This window comes from Festucalex cinctus, chromosome 3 (genome assembly GCF_051991245.1).
Source record: "Festucalex cinctus isolate MCC-2025b chromosome 3, RoL_Fcin_1.0, whole genome shotgun sequence".
In the NCBI taxonomy this organism is placed as follows: domain Eukaryota; kingdom Metazoa; phylum Chordata; class Actinopteri; order Syngnathiformes; family Syngnathidae; genus Festucalex; species Festucalex cinctus.
This window is the reverse complement of record NC_135413.1, coordinates 16,085,625-16,105,383: the sequence shown is the minus strand read 5'-3', so window position 1 is coordinate 16,105,383 and position 19,759 is coordinate 16,085,625. Positions and strand designations below refer to the sequence as shown.

Below are 19,759 nucleotides of genomic sequence, written 5' to 3'. Positions count from 1 at the left end.
AACGGCACAGATTAACATGAAGACTGTCTAATTTGACATTATAAAGTAGATCATTAACTTTTACTCCAGCACCGACATCTCAATCCAGACTACAGGTACACTGCAATTAAAACTGGTATTAAAAAAAAACAAAAAAACAAAAACAAAAAAAAACGGAGATGAGAGTAGTGAAATGAGGAATATTTTACTTAATTTACGCAAAATGATCTGCCAATAGAGCAGGAAAATTTGACAGTTTTTCTCAAGATAGTCCCAAAACCCTTGACGCCTTGAAACTAGCATATTAATACACCTATAAAATTGTGGTATTACTCATTTTAAACTAAACTTAATCTCAATAACAAGTTTTAACACCGTATTCAGCCGAGGGAACATAAAACAAAGAGAATTACACATTGTTTATTTACCCAAACCACTTTTTGCCTTATGAAAATCTGCTAGCCAAATGCTAACACAAAACGCTAAATGCTATGAACAGGCTAATGAAACTAGCATTGATGTCGCAGTCGTTATACATTTTTAAACAACTTATTTTTTAACACAGTGGTAGAATACAAGAATATTCGCAGCTATGATGGTCAATGTTTAATTCTTTACATTCTTTTTTAACTATAGTTGATTTTGGGGCAGCTAGCTTACATTACAGTTTCTGTCAGATTGAATTAGCAGATGTTAGGCTTATACGCCAGGTTGGCCATCTTCGTAGGCCTATTATAGCTGACGATGAGAAGAAAATTTGTAAACAATATTTGATAGAGCCATTTGTTTTCATGATGCTGCTTGTGGCAGTCCTTATCAATACATGCGGCTATCAGGGCTGCTATATCATCCTCTTGGCACTTTGAAATTCATCCCTCCATAACTCAAACTGATTTCATTTGGGGTCCAGACTCATATTGCAATCTTGTGAGCCACCACACATTCTACTTGAGGCGCTGGAAAATGACTTAACGATGCTGCCATCCCGGTATTGATTAGACAAATATAAACGGGGACTCTGTGAACACAGAGTTTATGTCTGCTATGAAGAAAGCAGGTATACTCAGTGACAAATATTGATATGGATGCAGCAAGCTGCCATCGCTTGCACATGGTCCATTTGTTCAGACCATCAGTAAACACTGAGAGACATATTTACGTCTGAGTTTTATTTCAGTACAACAGCTTTGGAAAAGCCAAAGCTAATGGTCATCAATCCTCATGCCATAAAGTCATTCACAAGTATTTGGAAAATGATACAAAAAGTTATGTACAAATTGGACTATTTACCAGCAACATGGGCCCGCCAAAATAATGAATTACTACAAATTAAATTCCACCATAATATCAGATACTATCATGAAAATATTCAAGTTATGTAATTTTTTTCATACAGGAATGCTTTACCCAACCAAACAAAACAAAGCGGCTTTGTTGGTAATTGTTTATTTGTCACCGCAATGCTTCTGTCTGCTTGCAGAGAAAAGACGCAAAAATTTGGAGTCCTGCGCGGAGCTTGGACATCACTTGAACATCGCTTCAAAGCCATGACTGCATCCTTCTAAAAATAGTATGCAAATAACAAGCCTGTGCCACTCGTTGGTGTTTGACTGAAAGATTATAGATAGTTTAATGGAAAACCCTCGTCATAGTGGGTGAGTGACAGTATTGTTCTGTGAAAAGAGTCCTTGACATGTTCATTCCTGCAGTGTTTGACATGGTTGGACAGTTTAATTCACTATCATTGTTGAGACAAAATAACAATGACTACAATGCATTTCATCCCTGATTCTCAAATGCATTTTGGAAAGGCTTATTCAACATTGTGTATTCTTACGTTTTTATTACAATACTGAAAAGAAAACCCAATCTATGGTGTGTCCTCAAGGCCTGCCTATTTTTTTTCATTGCCATTTAACAATCCAGCTTTCAGTCAAACAAATATTACAATCCGAAAAGACTTACCTGCCCAAGGTTTTGCTTTTCCAGTCTGTAAAGTGGGATTTTTTCCTTCCGCAGGAAAAGAGACACACATTAAAGAAGCTTCCAGCCAGTGAACGAAAATAGGCGATGCAATTAAATCCCTTGTTTTGTTACCTGAAAGGCATCCGGATGTTCATCTGCTCTGCGTATTTGCAAAGTGTGTCCCAGGGAGTGTGGATTTTGACGAACATGATGTCATTGTTCGTCAAGGAAGGCTTTTAGAATCAGAAAAGTTAAGAGTTTTACATTATTTTTTTTTTCTTCATATTTTTATCTTTGAGAATATTTGTCACCTCCTTCTCCAGCATTAAGCCCTGAGCACGTAAATTCTTCTCAAAGGTGCACCTCTTCTCCACCAGCGGACTGGACTTCTTATAAACCAGGATGTAGTCGATGCGCTTTTTCCCATCGCGAAAAAAGAGCCCAGATGGATCTGATGGATTCCTGCCCTGCAGCAGCAATGAAGGGCGAGATGATAAACACGAGCTTGGAATGCCAAAAGTGATGCGACAGTGGCGTAACATCTTGAAAGGTTTATCAGCGCGAAGGTGGATTAGTGAGGGGTACGTTACCTTGAGGGAATCTGTGCGGGCCTCAAGTTTAGCCCGTGTGCTGGGTTTTCGGGGTAGAAGGGACCCGTCTATTCTGGTTTCACATGCAGTTGCTTCTGACTCCTCTGTGTAGTCATCCTTGCCATCCTCTGCTGGACACACACATGAACAAAGTGCAATAAAGCATATCTGATGTATTTGCAAGATAGTTAGTTTTAATTTGTTTTTATGGCGGGTTTGTTACTTTTTATGAGTTGTTATTACTTCAAAAATGCTTTGATCTAGCTGAGTTTTTAGTTTTAGTATTAGTTTTTTCGTTTTTAAATATATATATATATATATATATATATATATATATATATATATATATATATATATATATATATATATATGGAGTATTTGTTGAGTTCTTCTTCGATACTCCATAGAGTAATATTGATTATTGAAATAATTAAAATTCATTAAGAAATAAATTTAAAATTTAAAATCAACTCTGAAAGCTCATGGATGGAATTAACTGATAGATGAAAATGAAGGACATCTTTTTTGCAGTTAGTTTCAAAAACATCTCATTTCTATTTTATTTCTAAATGTTTTTTCAATTTAGTTATTTGGTTCATTTCCACTTGAGTACCTGAAGGATTCTCAAAGTCTCAAAAATTTTACACAAGGGGGAAAGTCGTCTGACTCACTGTTCACACAAACAAGAAAACTGGAAGGGATGCCAGTTTGAAAAACAAACCAGAAACAAAAACAGCTCAAGTCGCTGATGTAAAAATTTTAGCAGTTTTGAAACTGTGACTTTTTAAAACTATCATATACCTTGAAATTAGGAATTGGCTCGAGCATATTCAGGATATTTCATCCATCCATCCATCCATCCATCCATCCATCCATCCATCCATCCATCCATCCATCCATCCATCCATCCATCCATCCATTTTCTTAACCCCTTACTCCTCACATATTCAGGACATGCACACAGTATTTGCCAGACTGGATGTGGTATCAGTGCAGTATCGGAGCATTTTTATAAGTACCGATACCATACAAACATACATTACTTTACGTTATGCTATACAGTACTGTATACTGTTTTGAAGTATTTGACACAACAGTGTCAGGAAAGTTGTTTTTTTTAAAGGAGAGAAATAGTGCATACACAGGAAAATATAATGCGCAATGCAGACATTTTATGTTGATGAACCTTGCGCACACCAGCATGTATCTTCTCCTAGTATGTTTTTATTTAGTTATTTTTTTTTAACTTAACTATCACAACCCTGTGTTGAATTCACAATACACTGAGATAAATGAAAGATTCCTTCTGCAAGGAACATTTCTATACAGTATGCCTACTACTTCATCCGCCTGAAACTGCACATTACATTGGAACATTTTGTCTTTTTCTTTTTTCCCCCTCGTGCTCTCTGCAGCACTGTCAATTGCATAGTCTGCATAAGATAAGGGTAGAGAAAATGATGGCCATGATGGCGTAACAATGCAACAGACATAAAAACAGGTAACTTTTAATTATATTTGTCACGGACCTGATGCGGCTGAGTAGCGGTTAATTGCGGGTAGTAGAAGTCAACAATTGTAAAATTGCACTTCACAGATGCTTATAACAAGGGCCCATTTTCAAGGATGAAGTGTTTGGATACCATCAGTGGCTGGGAAATACGTGAGCGGAATGTGATTAGCCAACATTATCATAGATGGTGGAAATTCTGCTAAATAGCTTGCGACATAATCTCGTTATAATCCTGTAAACATCATCTTTTGGTATGAGTATGACAACCCCTTAAGGCAAGCGTTTACACACATAATGATGCAGACGAGTGATGTAACTCCTGTCTGCGATGCTACTGACCTGTCTGTGGCGGCAGGAGGCTGCAGGAGGTGCTGATGCTCTGACTCAGAACCTCCACTTGGGCTTTGGGCTCCGGGCTCAGAGGTACAGACAGGAAGTGGTTGAGGTTGATGGGATGGGTCTGACTCTGGGCCAGGCAGGGCAGACTGCGGCGGGACGGCTTCAAGCTTTTCTCCTTCAGGATCTCGCTGATGCTGGTGTGCATGCCTGGAGAAGTGGATTGAGGAGATTTAAAGGGGAAGTCAACCCCAAAAACATTTCTTGACAATAATATGTTCTATGCAGCCCCACTAGTCTAAATACGGCATTCTGGTTAACATTGCGTTAGTGGAATATGAGTTAAGCAGTAAAATCCAGCAGTATTTATCCATATCAGAAGCCGGCCATTTTGCCACTTCCTGTCGAGTGAAAATGACATCACAGTTGGTTAGGTCTCAGGTAACAACCAATCACAGCTCAGCTTCAGAAAATAGGTGAGCTGATTGGTCGTTGCCTGAGCAAGTGTCGACAGCAAGTGGCAAAATGGCCACCCCCCTGGTTTTTGCTTCATACTCATATTCCACAAATGTAATATTAACTCATTCACTCCCAGCTATTTTCACTGAAGCAACCCCTTTCACTTGGATTTGGACTGATTTTGCAAGTCCCACAGAATATTGTGTTCTATTGCTATAAGATCATGGAACCTGCCAAAAGAAAGATTAAAGTCTCTTCTTTCATCAGGAAAAAAAAAAGTGTATTTCTATGTGTTTCCGTTTTGCAGCAATTAGCATTACAATACAGCTATGTTTCATCATTATTCATAAATCTGCTTAGAATTGTGGGGAAACAGCTTTTTTTTTTAACATGGCGCTGGTTGCTCTCTTATACTCTGCTGCCACCTGCTGGCCGTTTTTGTAATTACTGCAGTTCCTTCACCCGTTCTCAACAGTTGAGAGACTACATCAAAGCCTTCTGTGAGCTCCAGCATAAAAACAAACAAACAAACAAACAAACAAACAAACATAAAAAAACGTATAAATATGTCTTTGGGAAACGTAAAACATTTAAAATAGAACGTATTTATAAGTTTTTGGGAGGAAATTACGGTAGTTGATCAGTAAGTCATGTTTCGACTACTGAGGTCACATATAACATATTATTGTCAATAAATGTTTAAGGTTGGCTTCCCCTTTAATGGAAGAAACAAGAATGTAAACAATACAAGACAATTTCAACTAGTTCCCATCAAGTTTTCTTCATCTACTGACTCCTCCCATACTCCAAAAATATTTATGGTAGAAGATAAAATTATCAATAGGTGTGAATGCACAGTATGTGAAATAGGGATGAACACTTAACATTATGACAAGTATTTTTCATGTCTTCTTATAGCAAATGGGGCAAGAAAACGGCTCTAGTTTTTGAGAGTGCTCAAACAATTTCAGTGGGGATTATGTTAAAGAGCGCTCATCCATCTCAATGAACAAATGTGGGCTGCAAATCTTTGCTAAATCAAAAATGAGAATGCCCAAACGTCAGTATGAAGACTTGATAGAGCCACGTGTAGCTTGACGACTCGAGTGCTCTTAATGTTGCATTTGATTCTTTCCCTTTTGCCCCTTTTGTTCATGCCACTTGTACAATCTAAACCGTCTGCCCTGCTATAGTTTCTTCTATTAAAAATAATAATGTCAGCTTTGGTCTTAGGCTGAAATGATGTTTGACTGCATTACATTGGAGACATGTAATAAATTTGGCGCTCTTCTAACTTAGACAAGTCTGACAGAATATTTGAAAAAAAATGCTCTTCAACGTAATTCATTTTCAGTCGAGCTACTACAACCCGAGTAGTAAACAAACAAGAATTACGATTTTCTGACAGTGTTAACAAGCGCTGAAAATTAAAGGGTGATAAAAAGAGAATTTCAGGCTGACCCAATATATGAGGTTGTGTTACATTACACATAGGCTGCATGTCTAATGGCCACTGCGGCTGAGAAGTCCGATGCATGAAGGAATGAAAGGGCTTCTAAACGGCAAATGCAAACATGACTTATGTGCCACATAGTCATACAGACAAGTATACAAACACTTAAATACACATTTACATATGTATGCAGGCAATTGTAAACAAATGCAGTACATACTGAAATGCTTTTTAGACGAAAGTGGTTATGTTGTCAAAACAGTTTGATTATAAAATAAATCACAAAAGAGAAGGCCGAGTATGGGCCAGAGAAGGAAACCAATTGTGTGATAGAGTTCACCATTTTCTTCCTTACTCAACGAATAAAACTTCTCAAGCGTATGCATAATGCAGCAGGGCAGTTGCTATGAAGGCGTACATTCTGTCTAATTTAAGATTTTTTGACCCTGTCAGCGTCTCTGATCCAAAAGAACAATTTGCAAAGAGGTGATATTCTCATTGCAGCTTCTACAATAAAGTTTGGTTGTGAATATCCATCCATCTACTTGAATTTTTTTTCCCTCATTAGGGTCATGGCTGAGCTGGAGTCTATCCCAGAAGACCTTGGAATGGAGGTTTTTTGTTGTTGTTTTTTTAAGACCACAGTATGATGGATTTGACAGAGGAAGGTCTGTGCCGTTGTGGGAGTGATCACAGGCAACTCCAAACACGGCCAATCAAAGCAGCTCATTACATTTAACTGCACCAGTCGTGCAATGACGGACATTTTAGGGACATTTTCTGGCCACCAGATTCTTTGTTTCTAATAATGAATTAATTAAAATTCATTTTATTGTGTGTTCTATACAAACATGTATTTTATGAATAAATGAAAAAAACAATAGAAAATTCAAATTAATTTCATTCAATTTTAAGCAAAAATGCTATATTAGGATATATAGTTCATTCTTCAAAATGATCTGTCAATGCTATGTCTCAAAAGTAAAAGTGGTATTGGTACTTGGTATTGGTGGCTACTCAAGAGTTGAATACTCATACTGTATCAGTTTGAAAAAAAGTGGTATTGAACAAAACATCAATAAATACAAATAATTGTATTTTGGACAATTTTTTTTTAATCACAGTGGCCGATTGAATTACAATAATTACATTTAGATATTGATTATTGCACCTCATTAAAACCTAAAAACAAACGAGGGTCAGGCTGAAATACTAGGTGGTCAAAATATAGCATAAAAAGAGTAAAATCATGGAAGACATCCTTCAGTATAAAATGGAATTAAGTGAAGGGGATTGGATAGATGCCCTCCTTCCATTTATGAGTTACTGTCATGATTATGATGATGATGATGATGATGATGATGATGATGATGATGTCATTCATGGAGGAGTTGCATTAAAAGCGTCAGCACTCCTCTGGCATTAAATCACTCTGCTCGATAAGTCAAGTAAAAAAAGGTGGCCCACAAAAATGAACTCCATACATATACTGTACGTTAATATCGGTGAGAGCAGCTTAACAAAAATTTAACACCATTAATACCAGGAAGGTTATTTTCAAGTCAGTGTGGCTAGAAAAGTGTGATATGAGACGATTGTTAAACGAGATTGAAGGTCAGCGATGTATAGCAAGAATGTACAAAGGCTAACAAGCATAATGGAGGTCCAGCACTGGAAGCGGCTCACTGTAACCAAAACATCTGCACTAAGGCAGTACTGCACCTGACATATTCATGAGGCGGATAATGGGAACACGATGTTCTTTCACCCCCGGCGAGGAGTTTGTTCCGTGACCTTGCACAGCTGCATTGATACACTCTGCATCCCCAGGGCTGTTGCCGCACAGCCACAAGCTGAATGATAACTCATTCTCATGGTACTGATCTCAGTGGGATTCCCCAGTGCTGTTGCATGAGAAAGGAGTCGGTTGAGCTTGTTGAGCACAAGGACCCAGGGGCCCACTGATCATGCTGATTATTTTCTCTGCAGCGCGCTGATGTGGAATGAGGAAAACTGGGAGCTTCTGATAAAAGATTCATGACGAACATAAAAGAAAAAGAAAAAAATGGAGAATTACTTTCAGCAGCCGATTACAATATGCCTATAGGTACTATATTCATTGATCTTGCTAAACTATTTAACATGGTTATATGCTGGGGGTCTTTCTACTGAGTCATTATTTTTCAACTCTTTTCTTTATCAGAGAAGTCAGTGTGTTTCCTTTCAAGGTAGCCAATAAGACTTGAAGATTATTAACAAAGGGGTACAACAAGGATCATGTTTAGGTCCTCTTCTATTCTCCATTTTCGTTAATGAACTCCAAAAGTTTGTTTTGACTGTCAGATTCATGACACAGTGTAATACTGTTCTAGATCAGATATTAAAAAAAAAAAAACACACACAAAAAAAACAATCATTCAATAACTGTTCTCTAATAATAAGCTTCTTTTAAACAAGAAATCACAAAGTTGTTTTGCACTTGACCAGATTTATTGCCTTTACCACAATTTCTAGGATGGTAGAATTTTAGAACAAGTGGATTAATGTAAATATTTATATTTAATTTAAAAAATATATATTTATTATTTAATATTTAATATTGACCAGATAACCAACATCTTTTAATTCTCATTTAAAGTGGTACTGGCATCACTTGGGCCCCAAGTGGTGTATAAAAGGTGCTATATAAATAAAGTTTGATTGATTGATTGATTGAGTGTTAAAAACCCATTGGTGACAGTTCACCTGTGACCCTATTGAGGATTTAAGCAGTCTAAAAAAATGCGTGGCTGAAAAAATTTGCAAACTTGTAGCTCCAATTATTTTTCCTACAGACATTTTTCACATTGCACGACAGTGTGCAACTACTAGTCAGTGAATACAACAAAGACAAAACAGTAGCGTAGTGCAGTAGACTTTGTCTGTTTTAACCACACTATTCAAACAGTAATATAATGACTAACACTTGAGAATTAGTGCTGCTTCAAACTGAATTGCATTATAGAAACCAAAAATAAAAAGTCAAACAAAGGAAGTTACATTTCCATTAGGACCAAGCAACAGAGCTGCAGCCATTCACAAATATGACTACAACTAAAGGCCTCTCCTTAAAGAAAGACCAGATTTTGAAAAATGCTCTACAATTGAGTGGAAAAAATGTTGTGAGGAAAGATTACATCTTATTAACACAGTTCAGCTCCAAATGCTTTAATTGGGTCTTCATTTTCATTCTCTGCAATATTAAAAACCACTACTGAGCATCGGGTTGTTAATCTGCCATTTGATAAAGAGTCATATTGTACCAATTATATTGGCAATTACTGTACATGTTCAATGATCTGGTGAGAAAGCAACGGATGCAGCAATAGCTCGCTTTATGACCACCTGGTGTCTCCGAATGGAAGACAAAAAGATGCATTTTGTAAATGAAGTGCTTCAGAATCTGAGGATGAACGCAATTCATGTAAGACAAACGATTCTGCAATAAAGGATTGTGCTTACTTCATTTCCATGCAACTCCCACACAATAAACACATACATATTCCCAGAAGGCTGCAGTGAAATGTGCTCCAGGTGCCGGAATATTCTGCAAGGCTGTCCATGTCTGAGATGACACATCAGAGCTGAGCCCAGTTAATGGACCTGCAGAGGCGAGGCTCAGTGATCCCAAAAGGATCCTCAAAGTCTAAAATAGGTCCACAAATTGGACAAGTTTGTTGTTGTGTGAAATTGACTCCATGGAAATTCTACAACTTGTGGAAATAACAAAAATATCATCAGCTATTGAGGTTATAAAAATGGAGAAATACAAACATAAACCTACTTAACTGCCTTTAGCACCAACTTTAAATTATTCTGTGATACATTTGAACTGAATGGAAATGCTATTAATCTATTCTAGTCCCACCAAAACAAACAAACAAACAAACAAACAAACAAACAAACAAACAAACAAACAAACAAACAAACAAACAAATTAAAAAGTAATTAATTTAAATTAAAATTAAAACCGGTGGAGTGCGTTGGGATAAAAGAATAATAGAAAATCCCTCAACATCCAAAAATATAAAATAAAAAAATAAAAATAAAAATCTGCAAATATACAAATCTATGGATGCTGAACTACAAGTAGGGAAGGCTCTAGACAAATTAGGTATTTTTTTTCTTCCAATTAACAAACTTTACTTATCATCTCATAATATACATCAATAATCATGGCCAAATATGTACATAAAATGAACGAAATGCTGCCGCTTTCTGTAGGCATAAAAAGCAGGATCGTGGAGGATTTGACATTCAATAATCTTCAGCATGGCTGAACTGAAATACCTGTTTTCATTCCATCCATCCATCCATCCATCCATCCATCCATCCATCCATCCATCCATCCATGTGTTGCTGCATTTGTGTTCAAATAGCCATTGTTTATAACTGCTTCAACATTGATGCTAGTTTCCGCAAACCATCTATAGCACATGTGTCGAGATCCGGTCCTCGAGGGCCGGAGTACTGCATGTTTTTGAGGCTTCTCTACTCCAAAGCACCTGATTCAATGATCAGGATAATTATCAGGTTCCTGCAGATGATGATCCTGATGATCTTAAATATAAAATCAGCTGTGTTTGGTTTTCAAGCTGTGCCTTGAAAACCTGCAGGGCTGCGGCCCTCGAGGATTGCAGTTTGACACCTATGATCTATAGCATCGTGCATTCTGCGTTAGCATGAGGATAGCAGATATTTGTAAATTATGCAATTTGGTTCAAACTTCAACAACAAATGGCAATAAACAGCTTGTATCTGAAAAAATATCTGATAACTCAGTCAGTCCTAAGAAGAGGTACCACTCTACATTGAGAAAAATATTTTTAAAACGATCATGAAATGTGAAATCCAGTGTGCCCACAGTAATCTCACTGTGTGATGGCTAAATTAATCCTGTGTGCTTTGACTGTGTGTGTTTAGTGATTTTTCCGTACCAGAAGGAGAACAAGCTGAAAATGCAGGAATACTCAAACAAAACAAAAATAAAGAGATTAGAGGGAAGTGAGTTAATGTGGGAATAAACACCTCACAACCACATATGGCAACACAAGTTTATACACTGCGAGGAGGAAAAGAAAAAAAACAAAAAAAAAAAAAAAACATCCACTCACACTCATCCGAGTGGGCTGGACGAAGGTCGTGATCCGGGATTTGGATCTTCTCTATGCAGCCTGCGCATGTCAGTCTTGTGATGTGAGATTAAAAGGATTAATTTTTAGGCAGGGGGATGACAATGTATATAGGAATAAGCATTGTGAATAATGCTTGGCTGAGTGTTTTTGTTAGGAGCCATTCAACCAAACAAACAGAAGACAATATCTGTTTTATGTTCTCGTTGATCATTTATGCCATAAAAAAAATAAAATAAATCATTTGAGTAATTTCTCTACTTTACCGTCAAATTGTAAGCAATCATAAAGCAAAAAGAAGCACAACAATGTTGTTAAAAATTAAATAAAGCTACCAAGGGTTCTGAAACGGAGTCGTATTGGTCTACCATTCCCATTTGAAACATTAAGCATCAAGATATTATCTGCACAGATAAAGTCGAAACGGAGAATTCGGGTCAGTGGGATGCTTCCCATCATGCCTTGGTGTCTATGTCTTTAATTATTCATCTGTGTTGAGCTCAAAGCACTTTTAGTGTCTCAGCTTTCAACTAAGCCTGCATCATATAACATTAGACGGACAGCTCTGCCTGCCTGAGTGCATTTCAGATGGCCCCCAAAAGGATCCTTTACTCATGCCTGTTGTCCAACAGAATCCGACAAAAACTGCCAGCCTGAAATTATTGAGACTCAGAGTGGTAGGCAGCATGAAAGGTCAAAAAAGGGATGCATTAGATATTACCACCGATTCTTCTGATGCTTGATTTTGGATGCATGTTTTCATTTCATTTGTAAATAAGTGAGGTCAACTGAAATCTTCTTGCACAGAGGGATTAATGATAAGAGGGTGTGCACACTTATGCAACACGTCAGTTGCTTCCCCTCTTGGAAAGATTTTTTCCCCCCCTCCAATTCAATTGTACAGGTAATTATCGGTCACATTTTTTTTTATATCACAAAAACCTGGAATTTGAACAAGGGTGTGTAGACTTTTTCAATCCACTGCATACCCCGAAAGCAGCAAACTTGTGCAAAACAACACTAAAAGTTTGAGGCAGAACACTAAAGCTGCAGCTGGACGCCTACTAAACCATGAGCTAAAACATCCCAAGGCGACCTACCAAGCAAGGTGATTACCATCTTATTGCCATCATAAATACATCAAACAAGAATAAACATGGTCCCAGCTGTAAACAGCAGGTAATAAAAGATAAAAGACACACACACTCTCAGAAAAGGTGGACCAAAGCTGCAGCAGTGTGTTTGGAAGCGAGGCTCAAGTGAGGCCACCAGGCGGGCTCTTGTGTAGAAATGTTTTTCGAAGCTATGAGAGCGAGTGTGCTTCATCCTCTTGTCTGCTTCCATATCAAAGAACAGATAAAAGAGAATTCATGAAGATCAATAGAACGGAAGCCGAGAATAGTCTTGAATATTCAGCACAAATCACTTCATTTTGCGAACAATGTAAAGGGGCAGAGATGGCTGATTTGCAATACACAGGTGCAACCAAAACTGATCAAACAATGAATATTTCAGACACGAGTCGAACCCAAATGACTGTAAATTGCATCATTTTCCTCTGGGAGTTCTAACACACATAGGCAGTAATGTAGAAATTTAAATATGAAATACAGTTGGACACGTTCCAGTCTACTCATCAATCAGCATAACACAATTTACGAGCTTACCAGGGACATGACTGACAGTAAATATTATCTAATGCGACTTGAGGGGACAAGCTGAAAGTCATAACAACAATAACTACGACTAATATTCTGATGACATTACTGTTAATTTGCTAGGAATCGAAAAGCAAACACTTCGTTGGTATCCTGACTCCTCTTTGTTGCTGTACTGTGAATGTCACTATGATAGAACTCTAAAAAGATTATCCTTAGCTTGTTTTAGCTTAACTCATTAGCTCCCAAAAACGTATAAATAAGTTCTATTTTAAATATTACCATGCTCCCAAAGATGGAATTGATATATTTTTGTTTTTTTAAATGCTAGAGCATACAGAAGTCTTTGATGCAGCATCTGTACTGATAAAAATGCTTGAAGCAATGGTAGTTATTACAAAAACGGCCAGCAGGTGGCAGCAGAGTATAAGAGATCAACCAGGGCCATGTTGCAAAATGCTCTTTTCTCCACTGTTTTAAACAGATTTGTGAATAATGATGAAACTTAGCTATATTATAATGCAAATGGTTGCAAAACGGAAAGAGATAGAAATATACTTTTTTCCTGATGAAAGAAGAGACTCTCATCTTTCTTTTGGTAGTTTTCCATGTTTTTATAGCGAACACATGTTTTTATATAGAACACAATATTCTGGGGGTCTTGCAAAATCAGTCAAAATCCAGTAAAACAGCCGGGAGAGAAGGGGGTTGCTTCAGTGAAGATGTCTGGGAGTGAATGAGTTAACTACAATGCGCATTGTACATGCCACAAATAAACACCATTATATAGCTAAAACGTGGGCAAAACATGCTAATTTGTGGCTGTAAAGTACGAAGTGTTCAACAGGTACAACTTGAGCACAAAATGCGAATTTGCCGGTTTAATGTCATTCCCATGAACAACATGGACATCTTGTTAAGCAAAAGGAGAGCACCCTCGCTACACACGACATCCTTAATTCTTATTCCGGTCTCGTCATTAGCATGCGATGGCAGTAAAATAAATGTGAAACTCTTAACATCTGAATGTCTCCTCAATCGGATGTGCTCTCATCCCAGAATCAGCCCTAGAGCAGGAGGTCACAAACATGGTGCGTGACGGCCTGTCGTAAAAACAATCCAGCCTGTTTTCCATGTCTCCCTCCTTCAACGCAGCTGAATCTAATGATCAGCTCATCAGCAACCTTTGCAGAAACCTGATAACAATCTTGATCATGAATCAGGTGTGTTGGTGGAGCGAAACATGGAAAACAGGCTGGATAACCCCGGGTTTTCACTGGATGCGGTTGCGGTGCGGTTGCGGTGCGGTGCGTCTTGACTGCGTGCTCCGGACGGGTCAATTTTTTTGTCAATCCACACCGGCTCCGCACAGCTGCGGTCCGGCAGCTCCGTCGCCGCCCACTTCCCAACGTGTCTCGCGGGACCGCGCGCGCGCGATCATGTGGCATTTCACAACGACAAACATACAGAAAGTCTGCTCAACAGAGAAGCAGAAAGATATGAGATTCCATGCAGCATCCTTTTTTTGGTTGTCCTTGTAAAGTATATTAATAACGAGAGTCGGGTCAGTGCGGGTCCACTCTTTATTTCTGTCTTCCCCGTCCGGCTGCCGCTCAGTACGGCAAGGGAGACGGGCACAACAAGCAATCGCGAACATCAAACTCACAATACATTACAGTCCTTATAAAAAGGATGTGCCGTGTCATATATTATTTTGTGGTTTTCCACCTCCAATATAAACCTCTCCTCGTCCATGTTCGCTGGTGTCTAAACCGTGAATGAGCACATGGCCCGGCGACGCCTACGTCACGTTTTGCTGAAAAACTTGCGAAATAGGAGCTGGCGAGTATTTTATTCTGAAAGGTAACCGGAAATTTATTTTGAAACTGCCTCGGTCTTCCTGTCCCGCTCGATGTGTTTTGTGCTAGCTTGCCATTTGCCGGAGGCCTACCGCTGCGGGGTCCGGCAAAAATAGAAAATAGGCTATCCTTGCGGAAGGCTTGCGGCACGCCGCAGGCCTTCCGCAGTCGACACGCAACGCACCCGCAAGCGGTGTAAACTGCACCATTCGAATGAATGGAATCTAATTGCTTGCGTCGCCGGACCGCACCGCAACCGCACCGCAACCGCATCCAGTGAAAACCCGGGGTAAGGGTTCTCGAGGACTGAACTTGGTCACCCTTGGTCCATAGCGATTATAATTGATAATCTGGGTATTAAGCTCGTCTTTGTCATGAGAGTCTCGTCTTATTTGCGGTCTTTATCAAGTGCCTACTTCAGGAAAGCTTTCACTCTGAAGCGGACATTTAACATGGCAACAAGACAGCATGTCCACATCCACGCTGACTAAACTGCCCACAGAGCCATTTGTCTCCAAAATGGATACAATCGCACATGGAGACAAGAAGGCTTGGAATTTGGTTTAACGTTGGCCCAAATGTAACAACAATGGGCGACCTTACTCAAAGGTGAAGTCTGATGGGTCACAAAGGAAATAGTCAAGAGCCTCCCTGGAGGACAGAAGCAATTTGCTCATGTCCCTGACGGCAGATGTCGTCTGCTGTCCGCGTGCAGGGTGACCGTGAGCGCACCTCAGAGCAGATGTCACTTTTTAGCTGCCGTCTACAACCTATTAGACATTTCCTGGCAAAACCGTCTGGATTGCATCATTTAAGCTGATTAAACATCCTCTTCAGCATCATATCAGCGTTTTATAACCAATGCTGATTGTGATTTTTATGATGTCACATGGCTTGTTGACGTAAATAAAAGGGGATTCACTTTTAGCATTTGTGAGTTGTGGCTATTTAAAGCTGCAAAGTGTGTTATAACGGCCTCATTCCAACCCTGAATAAAAGAGGCACGTTGTTGAGTCACTACCTGGCGATGTGCAAAAAACGGACCCGCTCATTTAACATGAACACAAATGAGTCTGATGTGCAATAGTAGCTCACATCCTCGGCCTAAATCTGTCCTTAAACCAATGTGGACATATACAAAAGCATCTGCTACTTGCGTAACAGCACAGGTGGCCTGTTGCAGACTGCAAACAAAGTTTACACACACACACACAAGAACACACCCACACATGCACTAATGTTTATATATTAATAGATGACTGCACGATATCTTACTTGAGGAGCTACTGAAGCTATGACAACTCTCTTGAGGGAAGAATTTGCATAGCTAGTAAATTAAAAATAAACAAAATAAACCATTCTTTTGTCGAACACCAAATGTCCATGAATTCAAGATGAAATCGCAGCACCGTGTAATGATTTGAACTGACCTTTCACCTCCACTACTTTGCACATCTTGTGGAAGTCATTTGCAGATAAGGCTGAATGATGGTAAAAATAATATAATTGTGTTTTATAGTATATTAAGGGTGGGGGGCGCCGTGCACGAGCATTACACAGAGGCTGCAGTTATGCTTTAGACCAGAGGTGGCAGTTGTGAGTAAAAAAAAAAAAACTCCTTTAAAATGCAGTTTGAGCTCTTCTCTGTAATTGTCACTCGATTTTCTGGTATAATTTATTAACAGAGTGAATAATATAAATATAGCAAGATTTAAAACATATAAATAAATATGTAAATACTTTTAAATCAAGGTTAAAAAAGTACACCTTTTCCCCATACTTATGATTAAGTCCTTACAATTTATATTTGAATTATTTTAATCATCTTGTTCTTTCACTGCATGCTCTTTTAGTAATTTTAGCTATTTTTGATTTTTTTCTTTGTTTTTAAATCTCTTTAACTCTGTTTGTAACTGCTTTTAAATATTGTACCTTTAATCACAGTACATGAAGCATAATGAGTAACGTGTATGAAATGCGCTATGAATTAGTGATCTAATTTTTTTTTTTACAACCCCTTTGGTAAACATCTAAAGTAAACAATGTGACAAATATTAGTGTCATATTACCCCTCCCTCTTGATTTGGGATTTTTTTTAAACATTTTTTGTTGTTGTTATTCACAGGATATTATAGTAATATAAACAAATACAGCTTATCAACCAAAAAAGCATGGGGAAAATTAATTAATTAATTAATTAATTAATTTATAAATTGCAGCTTATAGATCGACAGGATTCTTGCACTGTACTGTAGGAACATATGCCTAAAAATCTGCCACTTGAGTCATCTTGTACTGGATATGCATCCATCCATTCTCATTAGCCAGCCAAATATCGACAAAAACAACCATTCACACTCATATTCACACCTAAGGAAAATTCAGACTCTTAAATGAAACAAAAATCCCACACAACATGAGAATTAACTTATAAACACCACACGGGAAGGCCGGAGCCAAAACTCCAATCCCAAATCTCAAAATTGTGAAGCATACGTGCTAACCAATCATACTTACATAATAATATCATTCCAAATAAACTGCATATGTGTAGGACGATATGCTTTCCGAGCAAATAGGTGAAAAATAAGCAGAGATTAGAGCCCTGATGAAGGACAATTAGCGATCTGAAGATGATGGATATTCGGTCCAGCCTTGCAGGTGTTGTGTAGGTTTGTTGCTACCGGTACCACTCGTCATAAACAAGAGGATACCAAACATTTGCGTATATGCTGACTTTGATACTAAATATGAGTTTGTGATTCATTTGCCAAACGCTTGAAATCCACTCAAATATGTAGAGGCAATAAGCAGACGGCTGTGCGTCATGTTGGGGTTCAAAATGGAGGTAATTCATAAATGAGTGACGATAATCACTTCAGGATATTCGTATTTAATGTTGGACCTCGTGACTGCCTTTGTCACTTTTTCACAGAAAGCTAGAGAGATTTAACTCACTCGCTGGATGTTTTTCCACCCTTGGATAGCTTCAGATTTTAATGACCAAGTAATGATAGGGATCTAATAGAAGGCATCTCTGCAAAAAATAATTTCCATCTGGAAGCCTTTTAATGCCCTCGTGTGATGTTGTTTATGCCTCTATGAGAGTACGGTATGCCATTTGATGGCTACTTAGATGTGAGCTAAAATTATTTTGTCATCGATTTTAATCGGGCACTTAGCACTCACTCAACTATTGAGTGGGACGCGAAAGTTCAAGTCAGCTTTCCTCATCAACTGCTGCCTTTCTAATTTGACAAATTTCTATTCATGTCAAGACCCCCTGCTGCTTATGGAGAATGACAAATTGCTAAATAATTTGTGCAACACGCTTTTAAATCAAACGTGGAGGTGTTTGTTTGGAAGATTTGTAATACAACTTGCGTTTATAATAAATAATATAAATAAAATTTTTGTGTGAATCAGTTTATCATTTTGTTTATATTTTTCCTGTTTCACTTAATTCCTCATGTTGTTCCAAATGACAAAAAGTCAGGCAGTATCTATGAAGATGTGTAAAAAAACAAAACAGTATAGTCAGTCTATACAAAATAATGCAGTTTCCATTCCATTTGACTGCATGACTTTTAACAGCCTGTTGCGAAAGCTTTTAAATGTCAAAACCAGTCAGTGACTGGAAGTACACTGCTGCTTTTATATGAGAGAAAGAAAAAAAAAGTGGCTGACCTTTAAGCACATTATGCCTTAGAATGCACTTGAGTTCAAACTTTTCTCTTGTTTTTCTTGGGTGGTCAGGATACTCTTTCACTCCAAACAAAGCACTGAGCTCTCCGATTGAGCCCATTAGGTCACTCTAGACTGAATTATTGCTGTAAAACCTCCCTTACGTGATCACAATGAAGCATTTGTGATATTTGGAACAAACTGACTTCTTAGAAGACTTTAAAATCATGATGTGTTTAGAGTAAGACAGAAATTTGATTAAATTTAGGTTAAAATTGAAAAATAATGAGCAAAATTAACCTTTGTGGATGATTTCGAGTCAATATATTGAACAGCATTCTGTAGAAATTATTTTTTACAGGATTAAAGTCATACCTTTAAAAAAAACCAAACTCATCTGTACCAATGTAATTTCCAGCGATGAGCTCAGGATTATTCTGTTCTGTGGGCTTTTGTTTGCACTGATTGGATTGTGCATAAAGGTCATGCGTCGTTTTCTGAGTACAGCGTTCAAAATGTTCTCAATAGCTTGTCCTGCAGTATCTCATACATGCAATAATAGACCATAACTAAAACTATAGTGTGGCTGGGAAAGGTTCCTCATAGACTACAACACTTCCAAGCACCAGAGCTTTAAGTCTGACAGTTGATATGAATTTAAAAAGTAGTAAACAAGAAGGAAAAAAGTCTCCAAAAGCTGAAGAATCCAGCAGCAAAGGACGCACAGCATTGGCCACACTTGCAACCCACCTTTCTGCTGCTTGAAGGACTGGATGGAGCCTGAGTGGTGCACCATTGCGGCGATCTCGCCTTTTCCCGCCGAACCAAATTCCTTAAGTCGAGCCGCAAACTGGCCGCGCGCGTGTCAAATTACAACGGGGCTGTGGAGGTGTCCTCCCGTGTTCCATCCTTCCTACAGAGCCCCTTGCTCGTACGATCCGCAAAGCGCAACAACACCTGTCTAAGCTCCGCATGCCCCCCCTCCCTCCCTCCCTCCTCCGCTATACTCGTGGCGAACCATCCGCTGCTGTTGTCATGGTGACGTGCAGAGGGGAGGAGGATAAGTGATGGGGAAAGGAAGGGGGGGCATCC

At 38.5% G+C, this 19,759-nt stretch overlaps 1 protein-coding gene across 3 annotated transcripts in view; it reads right to left on the bottom strand.

The window, feature by feature from the left end:
- Nucleotides 1–19,631, bottom strand: part of ano3 (anoctamin 3) — a 37,709-nt gene extending 18,078 nt beyond the window's left edge. Inside the window, exons 1-6 of one of the 3 annotated variants that reach the window (XM_077516086.1) lie at nt 19,418–19,631; nt 4,387–4,593; nt 2,535–2,665; nt 2,256–2,411; nt 2,077–2,177; nt 1,945–1,989 (exon numbers count right to left, since the gene is read on the bottom strand). In XM_077516086.1, coding sequence (XP_077372212.1) covers nt 1,945–1,989; nt 2,077–2,177; nt 2,256–2,411; nt 2,535–2,665; nt 4,387–4,593; nt 19,418–19,463 — 686 coding nt within the window. In that variant the 5' untranslated portion in view covers nt 19,464–19,631. Of the gene's footprint in view, nt 1–1,944; nt 1,994–2,076; nt 2,178–2,255; nt 2,412–2,534; nt 2,666–4,386; nt 4,594–19,417 lie in introns of all 3 variants that reach the window. The other 2 variants (XM_077516084.1, XM_077516087.1) reach the window with 2 other exon arrangements.
- Nucleotides 19,632–19,759: the final 128 nt, after the last annotated feature.